Source organism: Mercenaria mercenaria, unplaced genomic scaffold (genome assembly GCF_021730395.1).
Source record: "Mercenaria mercenaria strain notata unplaced genomic scaffold, MADL_Memer_1 contig_144, whole genome shotgun sequence".
Taxonomy (NCBI): Eukaryota; Metazoa; Mollusca; class Bivalvia; order Venerida; family Veneridae; genus Mercenaria; species Mercenaria mercenaria.
The window spans coordinates 1-19,235 of NW_026459413.1; the positions used below are offsets into that span (position 1 = coordinate 1).

At 34.2% G+C, this 19,235-nt stretch overlaps 1 protein-coding gene across 1 annotated transcript; it reads right to left on the minus strand.

Annotated features, from left to right (window-relative positions):
• Positions 1-146: 146 nt before the first annotated feature.
• Positions 147-17,200, minus strand: LOC128551644 (uncharacterized). Its single transcript, XM_053532544.1, has 3 exons — positions 16,956-17,200; positions 10,043-10,701; positions 147-6,630 (listed from the first exon to the last, which is right to left on the minus strand). The coding sequence occupies exons 1-3, from the start codon at positions 17,153-17,155 to the stop codon at positions 1,784-1,786; spliced, it is 5,706 nt and encodes a 1,901-aa protein (XP_053388519.1). The 5' UTR covers positions 17,156-17,200; the 3' UTR covers positions 147-1,783.
• Positions 17,201-19,235: the final 2,035 nt, after the last annotated feature.

Consider the following 19,235-nt stretch of genomic DNA (forward strand, 5'->3'; position numbering starts at 1 on the left):
ACTCTGTTGGATCCGGAACACATTGGGTTTGTTACTTTAATACATTGTACTTTGACCCATTTGGACTTCCTCCACCGAAAGAAGTAATTAATTATATACCTGGAGTCAAGTTTAACAACATACAATATCAAGACAAAACAAGTACACTCTGTGGATATTATTGTTTATTTTTCATAAAAATGCTACAAGGTGGTATAAACATTTATGATTTATTGTATAAAACACTGAGAGTAAACAATGTAAAACATAATGAACAAACAATCACTTCCTATTTCATGTTTCATTAACTAACATTAATATCCTGCAGAAATTGTAAAACAATCCTACGCATGATTAATTCGGTAAAACTTTTTTTATTTGATCAAAGGGACAAAACTCAACACGGCTTAACTTATATAGTAACTAAAATCAGGAACATTAATTCTCACCAGTGAGAATCATTCTTGCGGTGAGAATTGCCACGCTGGCAAAAATGATAGTTAAGTTCCACGTTGGCAAAAATGACGCGGGTGGTTATTGATTTCTCACTAGAGAGAATAATTCTCGCCGGGGAGAATTGCCACGCTGGCAAAAATGACGCGGACGGTTATTGGTTTCTCACTAGAGAGAATTAATGATAGTGTGTAAAGTTAATATTGGTTTTAAGATACTTTTTTAAGTTAAATATAAATTTTTTAAAGTTAAATATATATTTTTCTGTACTTTATTTTAATCTAAAAACTTCTGGGGACGCTTTAGTCCACTTACGTTCAATAAAAAAACAAAAGTGGTTTTTTGAATTGTCCGGCATTGGATTTTTTAAAAGAGGGGCAAGGGGTCAAGCGAGGTCAAATTGTTTCAAAAGCGCTATTACTTATACTACTATTCAAACTTAAAGTAGTTGTTCAACATCATTACCTTTATCATATGACACAAGGTGCATAACTCTGGGACTAATTTTTCATGAATTATTTCCCCTTTTTACTTAGAATTTTAGGTTAAAGTTTTGATGCACTTTCACTCTGTCTCTGTTATTACTGAATGGATTTGATTCAATCTTAAAATAGTTGTTCAACATCATCACCCACACCCTATGACGCAAGGTGCATAACTCTGGCACCAATATTTAATGAATTATGCCCCTTTTTGCTTAGGATATACTTATATAGTAGTTTGATACATTTTATCTTTACCTCTCTTATTACTTTAAGTTGATATTTTTGACATAGACTCAGGTTATTGTGCAATATCTTCATCCACAACTGGAGTCATTAAACACTCCAGTGACAGCTCTAGTTTCCTCAGATGTGCCCTGTTTCACTATCCAGCATCGAAATAGTCGAGCGCGCTGTCTCCTGCGACAGCTCTTGTTTACTTTGATATTGTTTTATGTTTCTCACCAACTCCCATCAACCAAACAATCCTAATTAAAAAAGAAGCCCCAGTTCTGAATATGCTCTTTGTTAAACATTTCATCTTCTGCGGCGAGCTTCGTTGTCTCGTGATATGGAAGTGCACCGGTCTCATCATCAGTGAAATAATAACAAAAGGATACAATGATGCAATAAACTATATTTTAACATATAAAACTGATCTGCTGTACAATATCATCCTACTGGTATTAAGTAACATTTCGAAAAAGACACATTTAACATTTAGTGCAATTTACATGCTCTGCAGGAACATTTATGTTAATGATTCACACATTGTTTAGCACGAGCCTTGTAGAGCACAAACATCATTACCAGAAAAAGAAATACTGCAAAATGATATATTAAAATAAAGCGTTTTCTTTTTCAAATTTTTAGATGGTTTCACTAAATTCTGTATGTTCTTTCCTTATTCGATCGGCTTGACCCACCCATTTGTCATACAAGTTAGCCTTTAACAGTTCTTGAAACAATTCAAATCTATCTCCTTTTCCGATTAATTTAAGCCGGAAGTTATAAGCAGTGTCAAAGAACGGTAGGTGTTTCATTTCCGATAAGTAATTGTACAATGGGTAAGTTCGAAAATATGATAGAACAGACCTGAATTCAAATTCCTTTACATACTCTGAGAGAAATCCCGTTTCCTTTGTAATAAAGCTGAGTTCTGCCACGATATTTGCCTTAATTAATAATACTAAACCCTGAAATTTACTTCGTAATAAACCTATATTAATGAATCGTTCATTCAATCTTTGGTAAATAATGCAATATCGGCACAATTCAGTTGGATGATCATTTATTTGAGATATTAAGTCTTTATAGAAGCTGATCTGTAAATTTAAATCTTCTCCTTCTTTTAGTCTGTATTCTAATACAGTTTGAATCTCACGAAGGAATCTTATCATGCAAAAATCCATTTGTTTTGCAAAATTGTCAAATATATGTTTCTCTGCCATCACTGAAAGTGTATATGCAGTTGATTCTTTACCATCCCCTGGAATAGTTTTTTTACCTTTACTAATGCAGATGTGCTTTAGTTGGAATAAAGTGTAATAGTTCATCAGTGAAAAACTCTGTTCGAGTGCCAAACGACCTCTAAGAGCTTTTGCAGTCCTTCTAATGCATATGGAAGCCTTTAAAATTTTATACATATTTTTAGGCATTACTTTATTGTAATCAAATATACATAGCATATGGTTTTCTCCATAAATCCGTTTCAAAAATATTAGATAGAAATGTAAAAAAAAGCTAATTTGATCAACATTTTCGTATGAAGAAAGTAAATTAATATCATGGAAGAATTTTACAGTTGTGTGTTGATTTAAAGCTTTAGCCAAGTAGAGAGGAGTGATATTGTGGTAATTTGGACAATTTAATACGCCTATCCCAAAAAATTCTGAAATATTTGAAAGAGTAAGCGTAAGACCATGCATCGCAGCAATGTGAACCAAGGACAATGTTTTCTCCTTTTTGGAACAGAATGAATGCGATTGCATGCTGTTATGAAAGTGAGCAATAAGCATTGATACCACCTTGTCAATATGTTCATATGCCATATCTTTATAATGAATCTTATAGTTTATATTTAAGTCAACAACCATATTCTGAAAGTCGGCATAACTTGAAGTTACAGCTTTCCTTAGTCCTTTCATATAACTAGATTTTCTAATTACTTTAAAGACTACACAGTCGTCAGACACATTTTGAAGAAAGACCAATGCATCATCCTCTCCTACTAGTACAGATGGTATAATAGCTAATCTTATGAAACTTGTTGCATGTTTATAACTTGTAACACCAATATCAAGAAGATATTTGACAAGTCTATGACTCCTTCCTTGTATGGCTCTTTCTAAAACATTAAAACCTTCTTTATCGTAGCACGTGCTCAGCATGTCTGGGTAAGGAGCATTGAACCTAAAATCCATCATTGTCAATTTTTCGATTTCATTTGTTTCTTCACTACCTGTAATTCTTTGAAGCAAATCAGTTACTTCCCCATGTTTTCTTGCTACAATGTGCAGATGGCAATACCTAATTGATGCATGACAATTATTTAGACACATTAGAGCATCTTTAGAACTGTTTAGTCTGAACTTAAACCACTGCATAAGAATAATTGAAGTTAAAATTTCAGTTTTGTCTTGAACCAGAGCATCATAAACAAAGTCACTGTCACCATAGAACCTTCCGTTACTCTTTAGATATTGAGACACAATTGTAATATAGTTCTTTCGTGTTAGTTTCAGTATCATATTCTTCATATGTATGTTAGACATTAAAGAATTTTGCTCAACAAAATCTAAAGCGATGAATATTGCTTGTTCATTGGGCATCATAAATTTTTCGACAGGAACATTACCACTTGGGATCACCATGCTTTCAGTATCGCCCAAGTTTGCTATAGCCAGATCTAGTGGCGTTCTCGAGTTACTGTCTTTATCTGTCATAAGTTGTTTTGAAAATTCTGGAGAGGTTGAGAACAGTTTCTTTAAAACTCCAAAATGTCCGTTCGTCAATGCAATATGGAGAATATTTTGTTGAAATATATTCTTTAAATTGAAATCCCACACAGGGCTTAAAACTGCATCTAATATCTGTAAAATACTGCCTTCTATAAATTCAGAATCGTTTTGGGATATACCTTCCATTGATCTACTTAATGCATTAAATACAATTGAATGTTTCATTTCCTTGCTCAGTTGTTTTCCTTGGTACTTTAAAGAGTTAAGAAGAATGTTAAAGCTGCTAAATGTGCTGCATGAGGCTGCTACTTCGATTGGTGTCGACCCGTTTTTACATTTGTATTCATGTATTTCATGTTCATTCATATCAAGTAAATGAGTTAATACTTGTGTGCTTCCAATACATGCTGCCACATGTGCTGGGTAACATCCCATATTATCACTTGAATTCCATATTGTAGAAACATTATCTTCGCCTAATAATTTTAAGAACCACATTCGATCAAAATACGCAACAACGTGCATCACCGTACATTCATTACAACGAAAATAAGAATCCAATTCTTTCCGTTCCATTAGATTTAACTGGGTAAAATCTGAAATATGTTTTGATGAGCCACATTTCATATTTGTTTCCACTAGATTATTTACCCAGAAGGCTTTTACAATTTCTGTTCGATTGTATTGAAGTGCTGAAATAAGTGGTGTTCGTCCAGCACGGTCAAAACAGAGAACAGCTTGTTTTGAAATACTATTTTTGGTCAATAACTTGGCTATATCAATACGATTCAGGCGAACTGCCACATGCAAAGCTGTTTCACATGAAATTTGATTCCAGTCATCATATAAGACATATCTTTCTTGATAGTCTTTATCGTAAGTTGTATCAATAACTGAGCCTTGAATCCGAGATTTACCTCTTGGTATGAAATGAAGTTTGGATTCGCACTGCTTACACTTGTCTTCGATTCCCGTCTTTAATAAATAGGAAACTAACTCAACATGTCCATTCTCGGATGCGAAGTAAAGACACAATGAATCGAGCATCCATTTATGTTCCACACACATATATTTGATGATTTCGACGTAGCCAAATTTGCAGGATAAATGGATTGGTAACAAACTAATTCCATTTGTTTTATTCAAAGAATAGTCCAAAGTTTTGACGATGTATTTTACAGTCTCCAAATGTCCGTTCTGTGCTGCTATATCAAGAATTCCACAATTCCAGTGGTGGGTTTCCAAAGAAATGCGCACAGCTGATTCTAAATTAATAATATTTCTATATGATTGTGTTCTGAAGTTTGTTCTAGCGTTGGCTTGAACTAAAGCTTTCAGTGTTTCTAGATTTCCATGTGAGGCAGCAACAAACACTGGTGTAACATTAAAGTTGTCTAACAGCTCCAGGTCAGGAAAATGCTTTATGAGATGCTCCATTGCAACGAAGTTGTTGAATTGCCGTGCCAGACGGTGAAGAGGATAATCGCTTTTGAAAAGTCCGCCTTTCATCAGATTACCGATATCTAACTTATCAAAAAAGCCAAGACTCTCGGTACTGAATGATTTTGCGACAGATGCATGTATTGCAAGCTGGACTATATCAACACGTTTCGGATTTGTACGCAGTTGCTTCAGAAGGTACTTGGCAATACAGTGATGTCCTTTTGAGACCTTTATTCTGAAATTAGAACTTGTTTTGAGGAGCCAATATTTTAACGATGCATGCCATAGATGAACTTTACCGTTTATCAGTTGTATGAAGTCAGATAGACGTTGCAGTGAACTTTCATAATCTTCGGGTGCTATAGGGACAGTATTTGAAAAAACCTCTCCGAGTTCTCCCTCAGACATACTTTCCATGGATGCACATATGATTTCTAAAATAGCTTTGGGTTCCTCGTACTTATCACTGAAAACCCGTCCAAACTGTTCTTCATAAAATACATCAAATGATGGAAATTTCCCTTTAGATATAGCGAAAGGAAGCGATGCCAGAAGAAAATTAGAAGCCCGAGTTTCATACTGGTTATATTCTTGCACGCTATAAAACGTTTTCAAATCGTCTTGATTTTCTTGGTCATTAGAACTGAGTTGCATAACATGTAACTGGGTATTTAGCTGAGTACAATACGAAACGTTTCTACAAGTCACTATAAACTTAATCCATTTAGGAAACAAATGTAAGTTAGACTTTAAAAGGAAAGCGATGCCACCCTCGTTCTTGCTATGCTCGCACTCATCTAAAGCATCAAGTACGACTATGTAAGAAGATTTGTCATGAATGTACAGTCTCTCAAAAGGGGATATCAAACAATGTTTGATACAGCCACCTGGATCATCCTCACACTGGTTCGGGTTGTAATACTCTACACACAACTTCTCAGTCGTACTTAGTACCTCTGCAAATCCTGGTATATGAAGAGAAAACATTGATGCTAATCTTCGAATAAATATATGTTTTTTCTTTGTGATAAGTGAATCGAAACGGCAGATGTAGTAAGCCGCTAGTCTTTTTCTGAAACTGTAACTAGCATCAGTAGAGGAGGCACAAATGATATTCGCTGCCAATGCTGATTTTCCGTAACCCATCTCAGCAATCACCATAACACCGTGATTTAAACCGCTTTCTTTCATACAGTTGTCAAGACGTTCAAAAAACCATTGGCGTCCAATCAGGGTTGAATGTTTTGAAATGTAACCATACATATATATCGCTTGTTCTTGGAAAGATGTATGCGGATCCTCGGAAAGACAATCTTTAAACAGAAAACATTTGATTTTAAAATAAATTGACAAATTATGAAATGAATTTACTACAGAAAACTTTTGGTTACCAACTAAAGCACTTTTTATATTAAAATGATTATCAAACAAGCGACGCATTGCTTATATATATATATATAACAGTTAAGACCAAGTTGAAATACGCCGTACATTTTCTGACCATCTAAGTGTTGTCCTGCTATGGTTTTTATTTGTGCCAAGTTATTTATTACAGGACGGACTGAAGCAGGTCCGCAAACAAAAACTGAGTATAAAATGACAAAAGATATTTGATTATCAAACAATAGTTGTTCGTAAGACAATTTCTAAGTTAAACAAGGGCTATACATGCCATTACAATCAGTTAGGAGTTTAACAAGACTATTGTAACTTTATCAAAAATTAATTTTTATAGCAATGGTACACTTGTTACTATAGCGGAACTTTAACCAAATTTTCTGAGTAAAAAGGCCAACAATTTGGAAATGGAAGTACTGTAACGATTTAGGCTCTGCATGAAAACATTGAGCTCCCATTCACATTTTGATCTAAACTAAAGTCATAATTACAATGAATATTTACAGCAATTGTTCCTCTTTCTCTCGAATATTTGTGACAACTTAACCTCGAAAAATGTGCAAACATCCCCTTTTATCCCAGCTTCAAAATACTGAAAGTTCACCCCAGCTATGGTATGCTAACCCATACATTCTAGCATTAGCCTTGTCAGCTGGGTAACCTAGACACTAGAATTTTATTGAGCTAACTGCTGAAAGACACACTGACCTTAGCTGATCTAAACATTCTGCAGAAAGAAGCAAAAATTATATGTTTTACTTTAAGGAAAGAAAATACGACAATTTCGAAAGTCTTTACAAAATTAGATTACATTATATTCTTTGTGTAGGAAGAAGTTTCTATCAAACAGAGTTTTTTTTATTGGGATACATCTTTTGCGGTTAATTGCACGCACAACTTCAACAAAATTTGCTAAGTAAGAGGACCATAATTTTGTATTGAGTTCATCCAAGAGTTACTAGTATCTAACTTAGTGATGTAAGTACCTGTACGAACTTTCACAGCATTTTTGGTCAAAATTACAGTCATGATTATTTCAAAGAGCTCTACATTTGTAGATTTTAAAGACACATCTGACAGTTTCCTATATGCATGTAGGCAAAAATTTTCCTACGGACATAATTTCTTTAAACTTTTTGTACTGATTAAGAATCAAGGTTAAAACGGAATTATGTATTAAAAACATAGGTACCGGTGCTTGATCTTAAAGTATCTGCCCTTGAAACCAGAAAATACTAAAAAATCAAATTTTCAAGGGCAGATAATTCAAGATTAAGGCAAGGAAACTGTGCATTTTAATTTATATTTCTGTTTTAGTCATCATTTGCATTCAGTATACAAAGTTTAAAGAAATTCGGTCCATGGAAAAGACCAGCGCTTTGTGGTATCATTTTGTCATGTTCGTAGTCAAGGACATTTGCCACAGTGTCTATATTGACATGGGGCAAAATTTTCTTACGGACATAATTTCTTTTTTAAACTGTGTTTACTGACAGAGAATCAAATCAAAAACAGAAATATAAAACAAAGCAAATCATAGATACTCAGCCTTGGTCATGAATTGTTTGCCCTTGAAAGTAGGAAAATGCTGAAAAAATCTTTTTTCAAGGGCAGATAATTCAAGATCAAGCACCGGTACCTATGATTTTTAATATGTACTGTGTATTTCCGTTTTAAACTTGATTCGTAGTCAGTACACAACGTTTAAAGAAATTATGTCCGTAGGAAAATTTTTGCCTATATACATACATAGGAAATAAAAACATTGATTTTACAACTGTAGATTTCAATTTACAGCTGTAAAACGACTGTAAAACAGGTCGAATTATGCAAATGAGATACAGCTGAAAAATGTGCAGCTGTAAAAATGAAAAGTTACAGCTGTAGAAATATTACAGGTGTTGAAAGAGAGAAAATTATTTTAAGGGAAGAAAGCAGAGGTACAAAAAGTTTTATGATGAATTGTAATCCTCTAAATAAGGGTAGCAATTACTACACAAATTAAAAAAAAAAGATCTAATAAGTAAAGAACAATATAAAATATGTTTATAATAGTATAGTAATTGCAAAATTAAAGAGTATGATACAAAGCAGAAACTATGCATCATATCTTGTTTATAAAACTTTCTTTGTCATGAAAACATATGGCAATCTTGTAATTATTTCTTTTAAACTTATCAGTTTCAATTAATGAGTAAATTGTTACTGCATGTGCTTACACATATCCTTTTACAACTGTATTCGATAATTTAACATTTACACTTCCATAATTAGCTAAATACCAATATTTAAGATGATGTGGTGTCTCTGTGAATTTCAGTTATATCCAGCCAAAATGCATTAAAGATGGATGACAATATTCCTGTATAGCTGTAATTTTGAGAAATTACCATTTTACAGCGGAAACTTTCAACTGCAAATTTTCACAGCTGCATTTTTGAGACCTGCATGCTTTACACCTGTATTTCTGGTAATTTTCCACTTACTGGTCTTTTACGTCTGTATAATTTCAAAATAAAGTTCTCACAGACGTTTTGCAGCTGTAAAACAGGTCCTATTTTCTTGCAGGAACAAAAATACATTTTATGAATAGGAAGTTTTGTGTATAGCTGCAATTTCATATATGTAGGTGCTTCTCAGATACAGCTTGATAGTTATTTGCTCGCAAATACTTTTAAGAAAAAACTACAACAAATATTTGAAATAATGTCACCTAAGAGTTACTTAACTTAGTTATGTAATTGCATTTGTTGTGTACGAAGTCATGTGTTGTCTCAGGTGTTACAGAGATACATCTTGCTAGTTAGTTGCACACAAAACCTAAGTCGAAAAAAGTGCCATAGTTTACTTTAAATTCAAGCAAGATTTATCTAACTTGGTTATTGCAGTTAGTCTAATGACTAGAAGTCCTTGTGTGAAATTTCTATGCAATAAATATTGTTGTTTCTCGGATATAGCTTGATAGTTGCCCGCAGAACTTTCATCGACATTTTTAACCAAGAAAGAGCCATATTCTACATTAAGTTCAACTAGGACTAACTTAGTTACTTCACTAGGCTTGACGACGGGGAAGCCATGTGTGAAGTTGTTTCTAAGAAACAGCTTGATAGTTACACTGAATTTTTCTAAGGATAAATGTACATGATTTACATAAAGTTCCACTAAAACTTATCCGTCTTAGTCATTGCAATAGGTTTGATTAGTGGAAATTCTTCTATGTAGTTTCAATCCAATACATTTTACATATACATTTTATGACCAAACAAATTTATAACACTTGATTGCCAAATTATGGACAACTTAGAAATGATACAATTAACAATTTACCATCATTTTCGTATTTATAGCTGTTCCTCTTTACTGTCGTGGTATTGTTGATGGCCTGTCCTCCCAGTGCATAAATGGTAACTGCTAAAATAACTGGTATCGCTACTAAGAGAATATATTTGATTTGTTTGATATCAACGCCTATGGCTTTTATTTCTCCTTCTAAACTGTTGCTTTGTTTCATCAACATCTTTTCTATTCTGTCAGCCGCCTCCTTCACTTCTTTAGTTGTAATTCCATGTTGTTCGAGATCTTGTAGCATTTGGACTAACTCATTATACATCGATATCGCAGCTTTAACGTCTGGAACATTCAGGATGGTGTTAAAAATATTGATAAACATGTTTGTCTTGTCTCTATCTGTAATACGTTGCGTAGCAGAATGATTGTGAACAATACGATTCCGGAGTTTTCTTATGGGTTCAATATCATTGACTATAGAATCAGGAAACTCAGTACAATTACTCCAGATGTTCACAGCTGTTGACAGGTCGTTTAGATTTATGTTTGCCGCATTCAAAAGCAGAAACACGTTTGCGATATTTACAGCATTCTGTGGCCAGTTCCAACTTTCCATTTTCCACCAATTAAGCCTGTTTCCAGGATTCTTTAGGAAAGATTCGAGTTCTTTTTTCCATGCAGAACATGTTGGACACCATCTGTGAATTGTATAAAGTGTAGAATGAAATGTAAATTGCTGAAAAAGAATTACATGTATTATAAAATATGTGGATACAGTCTAAACAGAAATTATCTTAAGTTTTGATTTTCTATAAAAATTGAGATAAATTCGACAAGGTACAAAAGAAGTACCGATTGATATCTATTCCAAGAAATGCATTTTTGCGATACAAAATTAACCAAGTCAGTAGTCAGTAATGACCTTTAACCTACCCATTTGAAGTTTAATATCTGTAGGTCTAAACATTTTCTGGGGATGGATCATTGTGAAATTGACATGTTACCTACTAATCTGAAGCACAACAGGATTCAACGACTTACAAGATGAAATCATTCTATTTATTTCCATGAGTGCAGGCACATGCGTTAATTCGACATGAATCATTTTCAATTTGCATTTCGTATATCCTTGACATTCGACAGAAACAAAGTCTCTAATTTTATCTTGTGATCGCCTTATATCGCCCTATGAAATAAAATCGAACACCGAACACATATAATTTACCTTTACCTTTAATCAACCACAATTACTTATATTTACCATTGGCAAACATCCCACGATGTTAATAATCAGAAACAAAAGTATTCATCTACTTATTATAGACAATCATCCTATAACCGAATAATCGACAATAGCAGAGCATTCTTAGTGCCACAGCTGATGCTATATTAGTATGGTTGGATTACAACTGAGGTTGACAAAATAAAAATTGAATAACGGGTTAGGATGCCTTGGCATTTTATGCATTAGATAAACAACGTTATAAATTACTAGTACACATATTTACTGTAAATATTTGACACAATGTATAAATTCTGTAGAAATGACGGTGTGTATTTCACAAGTAAAAACGAACAGATAGAAAAATCCTTATTTTTTGTATTCGAAGCGAAAACACGATAATTAGCGGGGTCTCGGGGCGAAAAGTCCAGATTAAGTAACTGGAATGTTGGGGGCGCAGTGCGAAATCTCGACGTTTAAGCAGCGCTAATTATCGTGTTTTCGCTCCGCGCCTCCGCTTAATAGCGAGTTTTCACCCCACGCCCACGCCATTTTAACCATCTGAATACTCTTGTTTTCTCTCGGCGAGATCGCGGGGCGAAATTTCGAAATGGCACAAATCAGGCTCATAGATAATTGCAACACGTAATACTTACGAAACGAAATTGCAAAAGGTCGCGCTATGAAAACAAGAAATTTGAGAAATAAAACGGCAGGGTCGCGGGGCGACAACCCGCTAATTAGCGAGGTCGCGGGCCGAAAAGTCTAGATTTAGTAACTAAAATGGCGAGGACGCAGGGCGAAAACACGATAATTAGCGCTCTTCAAACGACGAGTTTTCGCACCGCGCCCCCGCCATTAGAGTTACTAAATCTCGACTTTTCGCTCCGCGACCCCGCAAATTATTGTGTTTATGCTCCGCGCCTCCGCTAAATAGCGAGTTTTCGCCCCGCGCTCCCACCATCTTAAGTTGTTAATTCTCATGTTTTCGTTCGGCGGGGTCGCGGGGCGAAAACGCGAAATGGCAGAAATCAATTAACATAGCACACACAAACTACATTCAGTTCTATTTTGCACCGATAAACATTGAAGCTGGCGTTCGATAACAAAACAACAAACAAAAAGGTAGAAGTATATAATGAAAGGGTCATTATAACAGTAACTAGATCTAGGATACTGTATTATGGAACGCCGGGACTGTCTTCTGTGATCAGCTATAGTGTCATTATGTTAACAGTCATGCCATTATGTTAACATAAGTATTATCTTGTTTAAAGCCATTTATATTAACTTGTTAAAAGCTGTGTTATTTTGTTCGTTTGCTATACTGTATTGTCTACAGACCATTCCATCTTGTAAAACGGGCATGTCATTATGTTTACGTACAGTATTAACTTGTTAAAAGTTGTATTATTTTGTCCGTTTGCTATACTGTCTTGTAACAAAATAACACATATTTTAGAGACTTACTCTAAGCCTTCTTTACACAAGGAAAACAATCCGTTTATATAGTGAAATTGTTTAGTGAACACCGTTTCTTAATCCTAATCCTGCCCATGTTATATCAGTGCAAAGGAAAAGTAACCTATCTATGATAAATGCCATGTATGATTACACAGTTATGCATCTGATAGTCTTGAAATTGATTTCTTCGATTTTCTCATATTTCTAGATATTTTCCCATACTTTGACGCATATGTATGGGTAGTTGAGATTGTTCTCTTTCCAGCGGTAGCCTTTTCAACATATTTCACCTAGTAAAATTCTGTGGGTTTTGACTTAAAAAAAATCGTCTGTTTGTTGACAAATTTCACCACAAAAATATGTCCTACTTTCCCCAAGGCAATCAATTATTTGATCATTACATAGTTTTGTATTCAGGTTGCTAATCCATGTGGCAAGTATGCATGCTTTTTTCATGATTAGAGGTAAAAAATGCATAGTTTGCATGAGGCTCTAGGTCAATAGTCACCTTTGCCTATCATAAAGTCTTTGCGGAGTTGTCTCCATTTTTTCCAAATATTTCATCCGGGATCATTTTTTTTCAGCTCAAATAACTCTTTTTCAGGAAATGATATTTTAATAATTTTTTCAGTCTTTGTATTTTGATGCAGTTAACTACACATATATGTAATATAGATAGCTCCTACCTGAAGTTTGTACTTTTAGTTACAATGCCTACATGATATTTAAACAAGTTAGACAAGACAGTATCAATAACACGACGGTACGACGCGGAGTATTTAATAAGCAAACCATTTTCCGCTGAGGTGACGAAATTTTTCTCTGAGACATGATGTCATAGTTTTACCATTTAGTGACATGGAAAAGTTGTCAATTACTTGTGAAGGTCATGAGTAAATGTAAAGTCCAGACAGAATGAACTTGCCATGGTGCACAACAGAACAAACACAATTATAACTCTGTCATTTTTCATTTAGCAAAACTTATTTTCAAATTTGTAAATATCTACTTTTTTTCGGACACACAATGTAGGCCATATTTAAGACTTTTCCAACTTTTGATTGGGAGGGAGAGGGGCGAGGTGGGGAGTGGGGGTGGGAAATGATGGGTGGCATTGTTTCAGGTATCAGGATATTTAATTTTTTAAACTCGTATTTAAATCTATCGGTGTGTCATGTATGTATTTCATATACTAAAACAGTCGAGGCCAAGGTCACGCCATGTACCCGGATAATCTTAACTCTGTTCAGCGACCCTAACTCAGTGCCAACATGGCGGATGTAAAGCCGATACAACTTTGTTTTCTGTGTAATTACGATGTATAAAGGAATTTTCTGTTGTTATATCTATCTCCATTGATCAAGTTTATATTTATTTCAAAATATATCATATTAAATATATCAACCCTTGTGTTTTCAGGTGGAAAAACGACGAACAAGGCAACTTTTTCAATGAAAACTTTTACAAAAAATCTTTAAAAATACTTCTATGCTTTTGATGCCTCGACTATTTTGTTGTTTGAAATCAAAGATATACTGCTGTATAGGCCCGTTTACACTATGTTGTTAACCCACTACATGTTGACACAATACATGTTCAAATGTACTGACAGCGAGAAAAGGGATAAAAACCTAACTTTGATTTGATAAAAACCGAACTCAGTTTACATGAGGAATGGATAAAAACCTAACTTACACGAAATTGCGTGACGGATAAACACCTAACTGACTAGTATTCTATAGAATTAGAAATGAATGAGTTGACATGTACATGGTCTGATTATTGTAAACATTACTTTATAAGCGGTATTGTCTTCAAACTTTGTCATTAAATTTTAAAAGATGTTATATGTATGCCCACTACAGTCAAATATTTTTTCATAATTTTAATATTATGCAAATAGCAATGTTTGGAAAAATCTGGATAAACCCTCAAAAATAACTGAGTATAAAAGTCAAAATTATTATATTTATATAAGAAATTATTTAATACCACCGATGTTCGAAGTTCTGTAGTCCCCAACCCTCTCTCCCTCCATCTCTCTCTCTCTCTCTCTCTCTCACACGCACACACGCTCACACACACACACACACTGTTTCAGAAGAATGGTGTTTGTTTCAAACCTTGTATATCGTGTAGTGTAAGAGATTTTTATAGAGGTGCGAATGGAATATTTTTGATATTGTTTAAATTGGATTAGATTTATGATTAATTATTAAATATGATATTTTTCAGACGGTAATTAGGGAAGGAAAGTGTGTGTGTGTGTGTGTGTGTGTGTGTGTGTGTGTGTGGTGTGTGGTGGGGGAGGGGGAGTGATCCATGGACTGACGGGAGAGGGGTGTGGGTATCCTTAGATTTTTCACTTGTTCACGGACACTTAAAAGTCCACTTCTCAAATTTCACTTGCTTTGATTTGTAATATTAAACCTTCATGAAAGCGCAAATAGACTGGAGATCGAGTTCTTTATTTAGGACAATAAAATAGAAAAGCATATCACAGTAACTGTGGTAAAAAAATAAGCTGTTGAAATATTTGCCTTTTAACGTTTATAAAAGTCTGAAATCGCGTAAGCAGCGTTCGGGATCTTTTGGGGTCATGTCCGAAACACTGCCCACGCAATGGTGAAAAGCCAGATGAATTCAGAGAAAGACTCTTAAAACGTTCCGACTTATTTTAGTCATATTTGCGATCTCTGTGTGCTTTTGATTTTAATTTGGCTGACTACTGGCTCAAATATTTCCTTTGGCAGTGACTTATTGTCTCAGCAGTTGGAATTCTACTTACAAACTTGTCATAATACTTTTTTTAAGTTGTTTACGTTTCTGATGTCTTTAAATGTCCTTTTAGTTCTCTGTGTGTAACCCTTGTTTTCCTTTTTTAGTTTTAGTTACAGAATGCTATATGCTGATGATGTAAATGTTTTTCTTCAGCTACTTTAAGTAGTTCTTATGTTCCCTTTAGCATGTATATGATTTCTACTTTTATGTTGTTGTGTTTTTAAATGCATGTTTTAAAATGTTACTCTTCTTATTTTTGTGTAGAGTCAGCTAATCTTTTTTTATGTTGCTTTAAATGTGCTAAATCTGTATGTGGTAAATTACTTTTTCCTTTTATTTGCAAGTACCTATGTGCTATTTGTTTTAATGCGCTGTAACATGTATGTGATAATTTGTGATTTGTTTCTTATCTACTTAGAGCCAGATGCTTTATTTGCTTTAATGTGCTTTAACATATTTGCATTTTATTACAGCTGATTTACTTATGTTGAGCTTATTTACATGTGTTTGTCGGAAAATAGCTTTAAGCTAGTGTTATATGTTTATACTTATCCGACTTTATCATAGTCACCGAGTTACAGTGTGCGCGAGACCTAGTCAAAGAACCTATTATCTTTATCACCTCCATACACTTGAAGCAACACACAATCTAAATGATATTTTATGTTTTCTCATTTTATACCTGAAAAAGTGTGCTTGTCCGCGGACACACAGAATGAAAAATGCAGTTGTCCGCCGGCAAAAAATCACGAGTCGGATAAGTTGGACATAGGAATCCCACATCCCTGCAGGGATGGGTAGATCAAAGAACTTCGAGCATCAACAGTCCACAAAAAGCACAGACGAACAGCCGTTTTCATTTGGTTAGGTGTTTATCCATTCTAAGTTTGTATTTATACAGCACTGTTTCCTATACCAGTTAGGAATTATCCCCAAATTTAAACCTACCTCATAACCAGTACAATTTTCAAGCTTTAGAAATCAATTTCAAACTTTGATACTGTTAAACATTGTCAAAGAGATATTTATGGAACTAATACATTTATAAAGTAAGGTCTTACTGCAATTTCCGGTACTTTGAAACAGTCAGAAACATAAAACATGTTCATTTTGAAGACTTTTTTGAGTGCATTTTAATGAATTCCAGCCACATAATGTGACATTTCGATTGAAATATTTAGTACACAAAACATGTTATCAATACAGGATATTATGACTATCAAAGGTTTTACGCTAACATTGCATACTCACATAAAACATGAAAAAAGACAAGGAAATTAACTACATACATCGTCTTTCTGTCAGCCATGTTGGCACTGAGTTAGGGTCGCTGAACAGAGTTAAGATTATCCGGGTACATGGCGTGAAGGTGGATTGTGAAAAGAAGATATACATGTCGATCGACAGAAACATTGTTTACTAAATCACATTGTCATGGTAATGTTAAGTTAGTATACATTTACAAGAGAAAAACGTATTTTGTACCTGTTAAGGCGAACTTTCTTACTACACTGTCTGGTACACGGCTGGAGACCGCCAAGTTTCTGTTTTATCTTGTTGTGAACAGACTCCAGTTTCTGCTTAGTATATGGTTCTAAACACTGTCCGATCAAACTTAGTGCAGTATTAACACTGTTGTAATTTTTGTATTCTTTACTTTCTGCTAATTCTTCAATATTCTCCATAACTGTATATGCCTAAAATATATAACGGACAAAACACTTATTTAATTTAACCTTTTTCTTTTCTAAACTTGAAATAAATGAATGATCAAAATCGATACGAACATTATTTAATGGCAAACTAAGATCATGTTACAAACTGTATGCATACTCTTTTTATGTACAGTTTGAATAAAAGGCATTGATTAAAATATAGCTCTATTCAAATAATTGAATTAAATATTCCATATAAGGCGTTAGATTTTATATTAAAGACAAATGAAAAGGAGCTGTACAAATAGATATAATGTATAATTGCGTAGTTAGAAACGTATTACACATGGACTTTTAGAGCTATAGTCATATAAAGGAAGACTGAGTTGAAAAATATATAAACTCCAACTTTCGAAACATTATTCTCACTGTATATCACGAAACGTTTACTTTAAATTCCAAGTGGAAGATGTGACCTTGAGGGGAAAATAGAACAATTTTAGGGAAAATATGGTTATTTTTGGCTAGGATAAAAGCCTATTCGGATATAGAAATAAGCCGTAATCACTGCCTGGGGTCTTCCGTTACAAACTGGAAGGTTGCAATATTTCTAAATTGTTTTGGTCTGACATGTAGCCCAACAAAACAGAACTTCACATCCTACGTCTTGAAGACAGTCTTATGTTGTACATGTATCTTTAAAGTTTTAGTTCAAACTGACATTATAAGTTCAGGACACAGGGCAACATTTTAGCTTAAATTGCAGAAGACTCAAGATGCCTCTCCATGAATTTTCATGCATGGCTGGCCGCCTGGTAAAACACTGGCCTTCCACAAGTCGGCCAGATAACTTACATGACAGCGCTTGAACCCCCAGAGACAATGGTCAAGTGATTTGATACCAACAACCTTAACCACTTGGCCACGGCGGTACCTTGTTCAGTGTACTAGATGACCAATTAGATTGTCAAAAAATAAAACATCACTGAAATATAGACTGAAAATAAAACTTTTACATTTCTAAGCTATTCTGTCTGATATTCAATGAGTTTATTATTAAAAACTTTGTTCAAAACTAAGGTCCTCTCAGAGTAGAAAGATATTTCCCTTGCTATTCTTTAATGGTTTCAAGTTCGTAATAAATGTAGTAAATCATTTACATGTAACTAAGCATTCAATCAGTAGGACATTCGCATCCTTTAGAAATCTAAAAAAAGTTAAACATTTACTGGACCAATGTGAATGAAATATGATTACAAAAGAGGACCAATGCAGGTGAATTTGGGAGAATCTAGTGAAGTACCAAAGTAAGACTCGGTAATGGATAGCCAGTCATTTTAACTAGAAATGATAACATTTATTCTATTCAACATGTACAGTGAACCAGTTTCTGTTCAAGGAAGTCATGGCACTTCCGTTTTGTTCTGCAGTATTTTCTTTTGTATATCCAGTTTTTGCCCCATTAGTAAGTCACCATAAAAAGGAAGTAGATTTGGGGGCATATAGCATTGCTGCTGCCGTCCCTCCGTACGTCCCGAAATATTGTGTGTCCAACTCCTCCCAAACTATTAGCCTGATTTGCTTCAAACTTTAACAGATAAACAAGCTAGATGAGCAGATGACAATAAAGGAAGGATTTTAAGGATTTTTTCTGTGAATATTTTTACCGCAGTTAAGGCCCTTTGATAGTTTTGCTATAAAGAATATAGAGAAAAATATTGTGAGTCCAACTCGTCCCAAACTTGAAAGTTGGTAAACAGATTAATTATCATTCTCATTCATCATAGGATCATCAAAATCACAAGATGAACCTATGATTTATTTATTTCGTATATTTGCATGCGCACTTTTACTTACTGCCGAGAGTTATTTTAGCCAATCAATGTTCGCCATTGTTTTGTATGGGGAGTTGGAAATTCAAACAAAACCCAATCAAAATACTTGCTAACAATAAATTAAGATGATCTGCATGACTGCAATTAATAAATATTAATAAATATTTATTCCTCTAATTGGATGTTTAGAAATTTACCTCAAGAAATTAATAATATACCTTGTAATTTGGTGGTCACATATTTTCAGCTAGTTGGGTGGAGCTATATGATCCAGA

What these genes read in the sequence shown, in the direction of transcription:
- LOC128551644 (XM_053532544.1), bottom strand. Translation starts at nt 17,155, where the DNA reads ATGGAGAATATTGAAGAATTAGCAGAAAGTAAAGAATACAAAAATTAC. An exon ending in AAGAAAGTTCGCCTTAACAG is followed by an intron (nt 10,702 to 16,955) that starts GTACAAAATACG and finishes TACAATTCACAG; the next exon opens with ATGGTGTCCAACATGTTCTG. An exon ending in CTATAAATACGAAAATGATG is followed by an intron (nt 6,631 to 10,042) that starts GTAAATTGTTAA and finishes TTCTGTTTAAAG; the next exon opens with ATTGTCTTTCCGAGGATCCG.